The following is a 13848-nucleotide window of genomic DNA, read 5'->3' on the forward strand; positions in this document are numbered from 1 at the left end:
GAAAACTTCCAGGATTAATTATCGGCGCAGGAATAAAAATAAATAGCTGGGCTCTTCCTGCTGGATCCGACACTGAATTCCCGCTGGAGAGCTGGATCCCGCTGGGATTTGGGCACGGCTGAGGATTTTATGGAGCTGAGGATTCCTCCAAACCAAACAGCCCATCCTGAGAGGAGCAGGGATTTGTTTTCCCCTCCAAGCCTGAAGGAAAAACAACCCTGGAGGAAAAGCCACGGAACCAAGTGGAATTTTCCCCCAGTTTGAGAAAACTGGGAAGAGAATTCTCCACCAAATGATTTTTTTCCTCTTTAAAAAAAACGCCAGCACCAATTTGGGTTTGTGTGTTTGGACCCACGGCATCCATGTGGAGCAGGGGAAAGGCTGGAGAGGGGAACAGGGATGCGCAGGAACCAGGGCTCGTCCTTTGGAGCCACAATCCAGGTTTTCCTGGACTTTCACTCGGCTTAAAAATTGAAACCAAGGAGGGAAAACAGACAAAACCTCCCTGTCTATGTGGAAATAATTCCATCCCCCATGAGCTCAGACAGGTTTTGCTGGTTTTTCCAGCTGGGCCTGGAATAAAACTCCCGAGTTTCTCGCAGGTATTTGTGCCTGAGGTTCTCCAACCTCTCCGGCGGGATCCGGGGGAGGTCACAGAAAACCTCTCTGATGGCCTTTCCAACATCGATTTTGGCTTTTTTTGGGGAGGAATCAGCCTTGGAAAATCCAGCTTTGTGCGCTGGATCATCTGCGCATCATCGAGCCCAGATTTCCTTTTCCAGAACTTTTTTCTTCATCACTGAGCTGGAATTTCCTTTTCCAGGACTATTTTCCTCCCAGTTTTTCCACCACGGATCCTGGTTTGATCCGACCCCTCTGCTCCCGCTCTTTTTTTTGGGAATTCAGCTCCTTCCGTTACCAGCACTGACCTAAACGTGTCCATTTTATTCCCAACTCTGAAAAAGTTGTTGAAATTCTGGAACGCTGGGGGCTCCAAGTGGAAACATCTGAGGGAATTTCCAATAGCGTCAATAATGATGTCAATATTAATATTAATATCAATATCATAAACGTGGCTACTAACATTAATATTATGGTCATAGAAACATTAATATTAACATTAATATCATCGAGATCAATATTAATCTTAAAATTAAGATCGCTGTTGATATCAAGGTTAATATTAGTATTAATTATGCTGCAGCAGGAGTGAAAATAGTGATGATGATGATGATAATGATGATGATGATGATAATGATGATGATGATGATAATGATAATGATAATAATAATAATTATGCAACACTAACAGTGCAGGGGGTGGGATGAGTTGTTCTTTAAGGTCTTTCCAACCCAAACCATTCCATGATTTTACAACAAGAGATCTTTTATTAATCCAATTATATACCTAATATTTATTCTTACACCCTCACGTGACGGGGAAAATGATTTTTTAAACTTTTGGAGCACGAAATCGGCATTAATCTCCCGCTTTTCCTCTGCTGATTATGAAACTTTATTTTGCTCTTCCACTGGAAATCCGAGCTTTCCTGACGGAAGGGAATGCACATGGAAATCACGGATCCAGGGGTTTTATTTCCCTGCAGTGGCGTTGCAGCTGCATTCATTAAAAAGTGGTTCTGCCTTAATTAGCAGGGGGAATGAAACGCAATTACCGGGCCGGGCCAGTGCCAAAGGATTTATTAAACAGCCAGAGGAGATGGGAGAGCTCTGATTCTTAATCCAAGGAAAATAATCCAAGGAAAATCCAACATTTTTATCCTGCTGGCGCCACAACCACCAGCCCAATAAAGACTCGGACACCAAAACCCCTTAAATTGGACATTTTATTTCATGGCAGAAGAAAATCCAACGTAGGCTTCATTAGGTTGTGCATCTTTAATTATAAAAATAAGCAAAGAAAATAACTTGCCTCTCTCTCTCCTGGCTATGATATGTCTCAAATAACCTTTAACGAACGCACGGAGCTTTACAAATGTCATTTAAACAATAAATAAGGACATATACCAGATATGCTCACTGCTTATTCCAGTACTCAGCAAGAAAAAAAAATAAACAACCCAAAACCCACCCCCCTCCAAAAAAAAAAAAAAAACCAAACCAACCCAAACTCTCTCCCTTTTCCCTTTTCTAGGTCTCTTTAAATTATAAATACAAATAACGCAGATTTAGAATGGCACGACAACATCTAAAGTGCAAACAAATCGCGACGAGATTCATGCAAACCGTCCCAGAGAAGCCCCTCCCCGCCCCCGAGAGAAAATCCCCACGTGAGACTAAAAAAATCAAGCATCGGAGATGAACTCCGAGGTGAAATTGCTGGACTTGGTCGTGGGGATCCTTCCCCATCCCAAGGGATCTCTCACACCTCAATCCAAACCGTTCCATCCTTCCCCAGGGATGGGAAGAGCCTCTCCTGCCTCCAAATCCCCTCTCCCGGGCAGGCAGTGCCCAGCTCAGGTGAGGGGAGGGAGGAGCGTTCCCAAATTCCTTCCTACTCCTTCACAGGGACAAAAGTGGCCTCAAAGCAGCTCAAAAATTGGGAATTGTGGCTCTTTGGGGCACGGCAGAGCCTTGGTTGGATTCCCTGGGAATTCCCTGTGGCACCACAGCAAATCCCGCCAGGGGGAATCATTTTCCCGCTCCTCTTCCCACCCATATTCAGGAGAAAAAGTTTAAATCACTACTGGAAAGGGAAATTTAAGGATGGCACCCCAAAAAAAGATGGGATTGGGAGGTCCAAGGCTTCTCCCCGGCCCCAAATCTGCTTTAGGCAACTTCTTTGGGGTTCCAGAGAAACGGGTGGGTGGAGAAGCTGCTTTCCATGAGGAATATCCATCCCCATGGAAGGCGGGGGCTGCCAGGTGTCCTGGGAGAGCTCGTGGAAGATTTGGGAATTCCCAGTGGGAGCTCTGGAGCACCGGCAGAGCCTCCCAGGTGGGGTCTGGCCACTGCCCCAAGCCAGGGAAGGAGTTTCTGTGACCAATTCCCAAACAGGAGCAAGGACTGGATGCACAAAGCCCAGCGGAATTCCCTGGCTCCCAACAGCTGTGGGGTGGGAAGTTAGGGATGCGCCCCTGGGATCAATTCCTAAATATAACCCCAAATTCAGGGTCGGGATATTCCAGGAGCTTTTGGCTTTCAACTCTCAGAACTTCTTTGTGTCGGCCTCTCAATCCCTGCCTGATTTAGGAAGGAGCAACTTCGCATCTTCCTTGCCTTGGATGGCTCCGTTCGGAGTATCCCAAAAAAAATTCAGAATTCTGACCCTCCACCAATGTCAGCAACATTTTTTTGCTGCTTCCAATTCTCTGCCAGCACTTTTGGGCTGTGTTTCGTGAAGACAGCAACCTCTGAAACGCTGCCACGGCATCTGGTTTCGATATTTTAGCAGCAGGTTCTGGTTTAAAGGCTTTGTGGTTTTCCAAACAACACGAGAAAATGAAGTTCTATTGCTTCAGGTCTCCGAAAGAAAAGGAGATCCCTCCTTTATCAGCTCTCCAACGAACCAAGGAAGAGTCACCCACCCTGCAGAGACTCCAGGGGATGGATTTGGGATTGGCCTGGCGGATCCCACACCACAAAGGGGAATTTTTGGCTCACCACAGCCTGGCTATGGGGGGGAGCGGGTTTGGGGTCCCCCAGCTCTGCTCCTCTTCCCAGAGCCCGCTGAGGAGGAGGAGGATGGAGGAAGGGCAGCTCCCAGAGTGCTCATTCCATGTCCTCAGCTTTCCTGCTGGAGCTTGAGAGAATGGAAGGAACCCTGCCTTTCCCCAGAAATCCGAACGGGAGCTTTGCCCTGTGAGATTCCCAAAGTGTCTTGATAATTCCTGAAATTCCCAGCATGGGTCTAAGTGCATCTCCCGGCAGCCCTGTGGAGACAGGACTGACCAGCCTGAACTTGGGTTTTTTATGGAATTGTCCTCAATTTTAGCTCTGAACGGCTGTTCCTGGCCCTGCAATTCCTGACCGAAACCTTTCCCCTCTTCTTTTCTAAAAAGGCCACGGAGTAGGACGTGAACTCTGGACTACGACAGAGATGCTGCTCCCAGGAAAAACAAAACGAATCAGGAAAGAGCTGGCTTACAAAACTGAGTTTAGGCAATAAAGTTATTCTGTTCTGCTCCTGTGAAGCAGACTCTGGTGGAGTTTATGTACAGTACAGACAGATTTCAGCACTATTTATACCACAGTTAGAGCAAGGCCTTTAATACTCTAATCTTAAGACAGGCTTTGTTTCTGCTAGGCTTCGTTTAAAGCTTTAGGCAGTTAAATACAGTACAGAGATGTGAGCTTTGAAATACAACGCACGATTATGGGACCTCCTGACCAGCTCCAGCCACAGCCTGGCACCTCTTGCAATGGTGGAACACGTCCCTCTCCTGCTTTTGGGGTTTGTGGGGTGGTTTGAACTCATTTTGCGCCGTGGTGCCAGGTCCTGGCGACTAAAACCATCCAGCGAGTTTGGTAAATCCCGGTTTAAACGTGTTCACAGAGCTCTGCTGGAAGGATCTGGACTAAGGGTGACACTACAGGACCAGGAAGGTGACATTCATGTTCGTCCATGGCCAGCACAGATTCATGACATGAGTTCCACGGATAATTTTAGGATGTGCGAGAGTTTTTAGTGCATCTCTCGTCACCCGCAGGAGAGGAGCGGCTCCTCCCCTCGGTGCCGAATCTCCAGGCCTGGGTGGTGTCAGCACAACAGTTTGGGACAAACCTTGGCCTCCCAAACTTCAGAGTTTGGTGTCCAAAGGCCCAAGCAATGCAGGGAGATACTTAAGACGACGACTTTTTGGGATGACTGATTTTTTGTGGGGAAGAGCAGAGACGGAGCCGTTTGGCTGGCGGGAAAGCCGCGACACCGAACACAGACCCATGCAGAAGTTTTGTTCGAGAGGAACGGAAAAGACGAACGAACTAAACGAGCCTGAAGGAACTAAACCCAGCTCCCGGGGGTGAAAATACCGACAGTCCACTGGCTTTGGGTGCAGCACTCTCCTAGAGCAGAGCCCTCAGCTTTGGTCGTGCTCGGCCTCCCCCACCCCTGTCAGGCGCGCTCGGTGGAGCCGCGCTTGGCGTGGGCCGGCTCGGAGCCCTCACCTCGCAGGTTCCTGAGGAGCAGCTTCAGCTTCTGCGGCTCCGAGATCCTCCTGCGCAGGAGGTCGGCGCGGGGGTGGCCCTGGGCGCAGTGGTCGCTCTGCAGCAGGTGGAACAGGCTGGCCATGTTGGGCCCGATCTTCTCCATCAGGCTGTCCTTGATGGTGCTCACGGTCTCGTCGTCGCACTCCAGCAGGCTCCTCACCAGTTTGTTGTAATACCTGCGGCAGAGGGACCCCGTTAGCCCCACGGTGTCACCGAGCCAGGTGACAGAACCGCGAGAATCAGGATTCTTAACTCATCCAGGGCAGGTTTGGAGTTGATTTCTGGCGGTGTTGTCATGGAATTTTTAGGGTTGGGAAAAGCCTCCAAGACCAAGCCCAACCTTGCTGTCACTGCATCCAAGCACCTTGGGCGTGGCAGTGCTGTGCCCCTGGTACAGGGAAGGAAAACCATCGCAAAAATTCAGGTTGAATTGCCCTAAATGAGCAGCTGCCGCAGCTGTGGGAGGTGAGGGAGTGGGCACAGTGGGTTTGGAGTGATCCTGGTGGATCCGGAAGGGAAAAACAAGGAGCTGAGAGATGCAGAAATGGGATAAGGGTGTGTTTGACTCTCTGCTAAACACCAGAGTTCCTGGAGCTTTGGGAAGGGAAATAATTGGTGTTCCTGACGGATCCCTGCCGGGGTCCCAGTCTGGCCTGGCCTCTGCTCCAAACAGAACTGTGTCAGATCCATCCCTGTGGCACCATTCCCCCTTTTCCCTCTCCCTCCTTTCCCTGCACAGCCCTTACAAGCACCAGAAGAGGGAGAAGCAGCTCAGTCCCAGCCTGGCAGATCCACGGATTCCCCTGGGACACATCTTTAGGACACACAATCCATTGTCACTTCCAAGCCCACCACGCATGAAATCCCAAGCGAGGCTTCCCCTGCCCCTCTCCAGCTGCACCTTCCCCTTCCAGCAGCCCTGGGCACAAATTCCTTGTTCCAGGAGCAGCCAGGAAATGGTGCTGCTCTGCATTCCCAGCCCTGCTGAGGGTTCCTCCAAGGAAAGCTCCTTCCCGGGGCCCAGCACAGCCCCAGCAGCACGGCTAGGAGAGCACCCGGCACCTCACTGCCCCAGGGAACATCTTCCCAGGGAGAGAAAGTTGGGAAAAAGAGTGGCAGTCCCACGTTTGCTGGGATTTCTGCCTGAAAGGACGTCGGGGAACTTATTTTAAGCACTTTAAGGTCACGGTGACATTTTTCCACAGGAGCAGAGAGGAGAATAACCTGCAGGTGGAGGAGGGGAAGGAAGAGGGAAATGAGAGTTCCCATTCAAAGTCCTTTCCCAACTCTCAGCTCTGCCCTTTGGTGCAGCCAGGGGAGGTCAGGTGAGGTCAAAGTCTGAGCTGCACAAAAGGACCAGGCTCTGGCTCGCTGTGAGCCCGGCTCAGCAGGGCTGGGAGCGAGGTCTGAAGTGCTGATGAGCAAAGCTGAGCCAGCCACACACCCAGCTTAAACCAGGGCCAGACACAGAGCCCATCCAGCCCCGCGGTTTCCAGGCTGGAGCTGCACTCGGACACTTTCCCAGAGCCCGCCGGGAGCTGGGCTGTGACCAGAGCTTTTCCTCCCCTGCTGCTCCAGCCCCGAGATTAAATCACAGGAAGATGCAATGACCTTTAACTACTTCCCCTCAGGCCCAGGCCAAGTGACACATTCTGATCCCGCAGCTCTGCTGGGCCAGGGGCTGGGAAAGCAGGATGCTTCAGGAGCCCACTGTAAACTGGGAGCTGGGAAAGCAGGATGCTTCAGGAGCCCACTGTAAACTGGGAGCTGGGAAAGCAGGATGCTTCGGGAACCCTCAGCATAAACTGGGATCTGGGAAAGCAGGATGCTTTGGGAGCCCACTGTAAACTGGGAGCTGGGAAAGCAGGATGCTTCAGGAGCCCTCTGTAAACCAGGATCTGGGAAAGCAGGATGCTTCAGGAGCCCTCTGTAAACCAGGATCTGGGAAAGCAGGATGCTTCGGGAGCCCTCAACTCAGAGCTGGGAAAGCAGGATGCTTTGGGAGCCCTCAGCTTGGAGCTGGGAAATCCTGCTGCCTTTGTTCCTCACCATGTCACAATATCCTCTGCCTCGGGCCGGGGGAGGAGTTCCCCCGCCTTGGGACAGAGCTCCAGGGCTTGGTCCTCTCAGAGGAGCATCCCCAGCACTGCCCGGGCGTCCCCGTGTCCCCCTCCGAGGCTGTTTCACTCCACAATCCATCAGTTCAACCCGGGAATGTCACAGAGCTGCCTGCTCCTCTCCCAATCCTCTTCCCAATTTCCTTGGGGGAAGAGGCAAAAGACACACAGGTTTCATTTTTACCTCCCCCCAGTATAATTTTGCCTTCCCACAGGTGCCGTTTGCTGGATAGACAAGAAAAAATTTCTCCGTCTACAGCAGAGTTTTCTGCAACAGGAAATGGATTTCCATGATCCTTGTGGGTCCCTTTCAGCTCTGGATATTCTGGGATTCTTGGAATAAATTTCTGCTGGTTGATACAACATAAAATATATTTAGCACCCGCACACCTGTCCCGGGACAGGTCTGGAGGTCTGGGATGCTTCTGGATCCAGTCAAAGCCATCCCAGAGGAACCGAGGCTTTGGCCACAGCCAACCCCAGTCCCAGAGCAGCCGGCTCTGTTTGCACTCCAGTCCTGGAGCTTATTTACTCCAACTGCTCCAAAAGGTCCCTTTTATCCCAATCACAAGACTCAGCACTGATTGTTCCAGGATTTGGAGGAAGAAATCCCTGCCCTTGCAGCGTGACTGCGCAGACTGCGGCAGCTCCTGAAGCCTCCGTGTCCCCTTGTCCTTGGAGGACGGGGACAGGGCAGTCCCTGCTCAGAGCAAGGTGCCAGGCAGCAGCGTGACATCCCTGTCCCTGCAGGCAGGAGGAACAGGAGACAGCCCCAAACCAGACCAGGGAGAGCCCCAGAAATGAGAAACACAGGATGGTGGCACAGCGGGGTTATACAGGGTCGGCTTTGCTGGTTCCTTTGGCTCTTCCTGGGTTTTTGTAGCAGTTTGGTGACTTGGAGGACAAGGACTCATTTTCCAGGTGCCACATAAATGCCAGGAAGGGCATGGCTGTGGTGTGGGAATGAGGGGGCAACGGATGGAGAAGGCCAGGCTGGACAGAGCTCTGAGCAAGCTGGGACAGTGGGAGGTGTCCCTGTCCTTGGCAGGGGTGGGATGAGATGGGGTTTAAGGTCCCTTCCGACCCAACCCATTCCATGATTCCATGGTTCTCTGAGCGGCTCTGAAGTGCTCAATGTGCCAGAGATGCTGAATTAATCAACCTGATTTGGGATCATTGACCATCGTACTTCACTCAGACCACAAAAATTAACATTTAAACAAACTCCAGGCTTTGGAGTAAGGGATGTGTGGTTCATTTAATGACCCTCCTCTGGAGATGCTTTTAAATGTATTTCCCCAAAAGAGAAATTAATGTATTTCTCCAAAAGAGAAGGGAAAATGATGCTAAACTGAGCACGGTTTGAAGAGGCAGAGAGCTTTACTGGGCAAAGCTGTTTTAGGACTCAGCCCCTCTCCTTCCTGCCTCTGCGACTCCCATTCCCGATATTCCAAGGAAAGCCCCACGTACCGGTTCGAGAACTGGTTTGGGAGCTGCACCACCTCGGTGATGGCCTCGGGGTTGCGTTTGGCGATGCCGCACATGTCCAGCTTGCTGTAGCACTCCTCCTGCACCTCGGAGATCATCCTCTGGAACGTGGAGCACCTGCGGATGGCCAGGAACACCTTGGACGTCACCCCGTTGGCGATGCACTTCAGGCTTTCCTTCACGAAAGCTTTTCCCTGCAAACGGAAGGAAAAACACCTCAAACTGCACCGGAATTCCAGGGAATCCAACAGCAGGGGAATTCAGTTATGGATACTCCACCAGGTCTGGCTGTGTTAATTACCCTCCTGTAATTACAGGGAGTCCCTTCCCAGCACAGCAGGAAATGGGACTTGAATTTCCCAATTACTGCAGAGCTCTCTCCCAGAGCAGTTGGGATGCACCGAGCTCCTATTCCCAAAAGATTTAGGCAGTGGGAATCTTCGACCCGGGAATGCCAGGACCAGGGATGGGCCAGTTCTGCCCCACCGATCGATTTAACATCCATTTAATGCCAGTGCTTTAACACATCTGCTTCTGACCTCGAGAGCCTTTATGAGCTTTTAAATTTCTCCTTGGGTTCGGGAGCACAGGGAACAAGGAGCTGTGCGAATTTTGGGAAGAAGGCACAGAGGAAAAGGGCTCTGGCAGGGCACAGCCCTCCAGTATGATCCCGTTTATTCTCCCCGCAGCCCCGGAGAGGCCGATCTGGCCGCGTGTTCCCGGACCCAAACGCTTCCAGCTCCCAGCCCAGCCCTGTGCCAGGTCACACAGGCAGGAGATTTATTTTGTCAGGACAACGTTTCTATTTCCTCCTGGAGAGGAAACCTCGCTCTCCGCCCCACAGAACCCTCCTTGCCAAGTCCTCACACGGAGCAGGGAGCGGGTGGAAAAAGAGCCCTGGAGGATGCGTTTGGAGCCAAAAATGGGGGCTGAGCGGAGCAGCTGAGCAGCAGGAAGGGCTGCAGGGAGGGAAGGGTTAATCCTGCCCAAAGCAGAGCTTAAATTAAGGCAGGCATTGAGCGGAGCGCTTAGCACGTGCTTTAGAACCCGCAGGGCTTGGCGGGGGCATGAAAAGACGGCTCCGATTTATTCTCGGCCGGGTTTTATTCCTGGCCGGGTTTGATTCTGGCCGGGTTTTATTCTCGGCCGGGTTTTATTCTGGGCCGGGTTTTATTCCCGTCCCCTTTGTGCCCGGGCTGTACCTGAGTGTCGAATTTAGCAGCGCTGTAGAGGAAGGACTTGCAGATGTCGTACATCCCGTCCGTGTCGCACGTGGAGTTCTCCAGGCAGGCGAAGGCGCCGCAGCCCACCTGGAGCGCGCTGTTGAGGCACCGAACCACCTCGGCTGCGGGGAGAGAGGCACGGGAATGTCAGCACATGGATACGGATCCCAGCCCGCAGCCAAATCTTTCTGGGAAAGGCAGGCTGCGCTCAGACGAGCTGGAGGAGGGTGAGGCAGAGAGGGTAAAGGCGCTGCCCAAGGGAAGATGTTCCAAAATCTGCCATGGAGCCAGGCTGGGAGAGCTGGGGGTGTTCACCTGGAGAAGAGAAGGCTCCAGGGAGAGCTCAGAGCCCCTTGCAGGGCCTAAAAGCGGATTGTAAAAAAGTGGGAGAGCGACTTTTTCTACACACAGTGATAGAATAACTGGGAATGGTTTTAGGCTAAAAAAGGAGAGATTTAGGTTCGATATTAGGGAGAAATTCTTTACTTGGAGGGCAGTGAGGCCCTGGCACAGTGTGCCCAGAGAGGCTGGGGATTCCTCATCCCTGGAAGTGTCCAAGGCCAGGTTGGAGCAGCCTGGGATAGTGAAAGGTGTCCCTGCCCACGGCAGGGGTGGGATGGGATGGGACGGGATGAGCTTTAAAGTCCCTTCCAGCCCAAACCATTCCAGGATTCTATAATTCCACAATCCCAGGATTCTACAACTCCGGGATTCTCTGAACTGAAGACACAACCAGCACCCCAAGGAACAGAAACTCCCACTACCAAACCCCACGAGGGTCACTCATGGGCGAAAAGAGGCAACACCTGAGAGTCCTTGCTCAGATGGAGACCCAAATGTCCATCACAACCCAGTTCGGACTGCAGGCATCTACACCTTTATCCCAACTCCCTCTAAAGGAGGAGGAGGGATGAGGATGGGCCCATGGAAAGCTCTGGGTGCTGAGGTCTTTGTCCAACAGGAGCAGCCTGGCAGCACCTGGCTCACAAAACCATTCCGAAAATGAGATTGAAGTGATGGCAAATGCCAACAAGTTGCAGGAAATTGTATTTCTTTTGAGGTATTTGTGCCTTTCTAAAAAGCCTGAATTACCTGCAAATGAGATTTTAGCTTGGGAGTCAATTCTCAGTACTCCAAAGGTCTCGATTCAGCAGCTTGGTGCTAAAACTGCCCCCGGAGTAGCCAGAAAAGGTCATTTTTGCTGTAGATTCGGGAGATTTGGGCAGAGAAAGTTCAGGTAATGGAGCTGCCGGGGGTAATGAAAAGCCCGGAGGCAGCGGTTGGTCTGAGCACGAGGGGTATCCATGTCATCCCGGCTTTCTCCGAGCAGATCCAGAGCATTTTAACAGTGAATCAGCAGAATTGCCACATGATTGCCCTGAAATTAGCCGGGATTAACCTTTCAGGCTGAGCCGAACATCTGTCCCCTCCCGTGCCTGGGCAAGGCACGTTCATTGCTTGTGCAGCTCATGTTACCAGACATTCTCGGGGAAGAAATGCAAACCCGGGGTCCCCCCTCCAGCCCCGAGCTGTGGGAAAAGCCAGGTTTTACTGGGAGAGAGCACACCTTACCCAGAGCCGAGCTGTACCTTCAAGATAATACAACCGGGATTTTTCCCGAAAAAAAGGAGAAATAATATTAAAAAAATTTTTAAAAAAAAATCACCCAGTTAACCCCTCGTCGTTCCGCGCTCTTGCTGACGTGCCTGAAGGGAGGAATATTTGGTAATTCATCCCCTCCCCGCTTCGCAACCTCCCCGCAGCACGAGCCAGCCCCGTAATTAGCTTTCCACAGGTTCAAATTAGAACTTCGCTCGCAGCAGGCTCAGCGTGCGCGGAGCTTTTATTGTTTTAGGCACGGTGCGAGAGGGAGACCCCACGTTTCTATAGCAACCCAATACAAAAGCAAAGCGAGCGAACACCCCGCTCCAGCGCTGCAGAGCCTTGCGGATCTAAAATAAGGCAGCTGTTAATGAGCTCCAAAGCAGAGCCTTCCTCTCTTTGCAGCGCGCTTTAAGGCAGGTTTTTAATTCCCATTGTTCCAGACAATGTCTCCAAGTTATCTCAGCGGCAAAGTCGCGACATCCAGCGCTGACCCGCCAGCTTTTTTTTTTTTTTTTTCTCTCCGCTGTGGAAGCGAGTTTGTTAAATGTCACAAATGTATTTTTCTGTCCCAGCTGACCGACAGCGATCGGTTTGTGACAATCGCAGCGAGCAGGGGACAGTTTCTAGGTTACTGCATTCTTCCAAGTGGCGGCTCTGGCTGCCCCTCTCGGAGCAGACAGATGTGCACAGAACAATGGCTCAGTCCCAGCGCCGCGCATTTTATCAACTTCCTAAAAAGCAAGGGATTTAACACCAAAGTAGCGCTGCGATCGGGGGAGGGAGAGGGAGGCATGCAAGCAGGGAAATAAAAATGATTAAAAGTGCCCGGAACTCATCGAGGAGCTGGGGGAGGAGGGGAGAGCCGGGACTGCATCCCCACAGCGCTTCCCTGCCCCAGCTCCTACAGGAGATTCCTGCTCCAGCTCTGCACCAGCAGCTCCTGCCAGCCCTGAAAGGAACATTTGTGCTGCCAGCCGGTAAGTTTATAAGGGAAAAAACAAGGAAAAAAAAAATGAAAAAGAAGAAGAAAAATCAGCAGCAGAGAAATCGGAGACAGTTTAAGGCATCGGGGCTCCGGCTCCGAGCCCTCCTCGCTGGCGTTACCTGAGTTCTGGGCTGCCACCCGCGCTTTCCTGGGGCTCACAGAGTCATTCTGCTCAGCTTCGTAGGATGCGGATGCACTGATCAGCAGCAGCAGGAGAAAACCAGACTTTAGGAGCATTCTCTGACAAGTTTCCGCTAAGTGTGGGGTTGGGTTGGGTTTGGATTTTTTTTTTCTTTTTTTGGGTGGCTTGGGTTTTCCCCCCCCCCCTTTTTTTTTTTTTTCCTTTTTTTTTTTTTTTTTTTTTTTTTTTTTTTTTTTTTTTGGGATGTGTGCGCCTCTCCTCTTCCACTCCGGCTTGAGCGAAGATGTGGAGCTGGATACGCGCTCGCTGGGAGGGAGGGAGGGAGGGAGGGAGCGAGGGAGGATCCTGGCGAGCCCGGGGATGAGCGCAGGGATGTGCGGAGGATCCGGGTGGCCTCTCTGGCTCCTGCTCGCTGGGGGACCGCGAGCAGCGAGGGTTTTATAGCCGCCCTTATCGGTCCCCCCCGGGCTGCGGAGCCAATCGGCGGCGCTGGGCAGAGCCAGGGGAGGACTGGACTCATTCAAGCCCCACAAAACTGCAACTTCACAGGAAGGATATTTTCCAGCCCATTAAAAAGTACCTGCCAAACAACAATGAGCGAAAAGTTCATCCTTGGAGGAGCGGTGGGAAAGGGAGGGGAGGGGGGGAGGCTTCCTATGGATGATGGAGCTCGAGGAAACGACAGCGCCGTCCTGAAGCTCCCCCACCCCACAAGAAAATCACCTGCCCTTTGGGAAAAGCTGCTCCCCATCCGTCCGGGAGCGATCCCGGGGTCAGGGCGGCTCGGGAGGGGGAAGGGGCGGCTCTAGGGGGGGCTCGGGATGGAGCTGGCAGGGATCCCTCTCGCTCCTGCCCCGGCGCTCACCTTTCCCTGCGTTCCCTGTTCATCGCCTCCCTCCTGCCCCGGCACGTGTGAGCCCCGGGACTCATCCCTGCCCCTCACGTAGGCACATGCAAATCCCCTCCCTGCCCCGAACCTCGCCGGCTGCCTCCTTATCTCCCCTCACCTGCACGATTCCCTCCATAAAATCAGGAATTCAAACCTCAGCCTCGCTTTTGCTGCGTCCCTAAACCCAGTTTTTAGGTGTTTCGTGGTTTTCCTCATTCCCCCTCTCCCTGC

The 13848-nt window shown here is 52.2% G+C and overlaps 1 protein-coding gene across 2 annotated transcripts; it reads right to left on the reverse strand.

Moving 5' to 3' along the window:
- Positions 1–1828: 1828 nt before the first annotated feature.
- STC1 (stanniocalcin 1) lies at positions 1829–13624 on the reverse strand. Of its 2 annotated transcripts, XM_039564447.1 has the most exons (5): positions 13594–13624; positions 12706–12782; positions 9976–10118; positions 8756–8967; positions 1829–5344 (listed from the first exon to the last, which is right to left on the reverse strand). In XM_039564447.1, the coding sequence occupies exons 1-5, from the start codon at positions 13614–13616 to the stop codon at positions 5074–5076; spliced, it is 726 nt and encodes a 241-aa protein (XP_039420381.1). In that variant the 5' UTR covers positions 13617–13624; the 3' UTR covers positions 1829–5073. The 2 variants fall into 2 exon arrangements, with proteins under 2 accessions (XP_039420381.1, XP_039420380.1); XM_039564446.1 differs by lacking the exon at positions 13594–13624 and having other exon boundaries at positions 12706–12899.
- Positions 13625–13848: the final 224 nt, after the last annotated feature.

This window comes from Corvus cornix, chromosome 22 (assembly GCF_000738735.6).
Source record: "Corvus cornix cornix isolate S_Up_H32 chromosome 22, ASM73873v5, whole genome shotgun sequence".
Taxonomy (NCBI): Eukaryota; Metazoa; Chordata; class Aves; order Passeriformes; family Corvidae; genus Corvus; species Corvus cornix.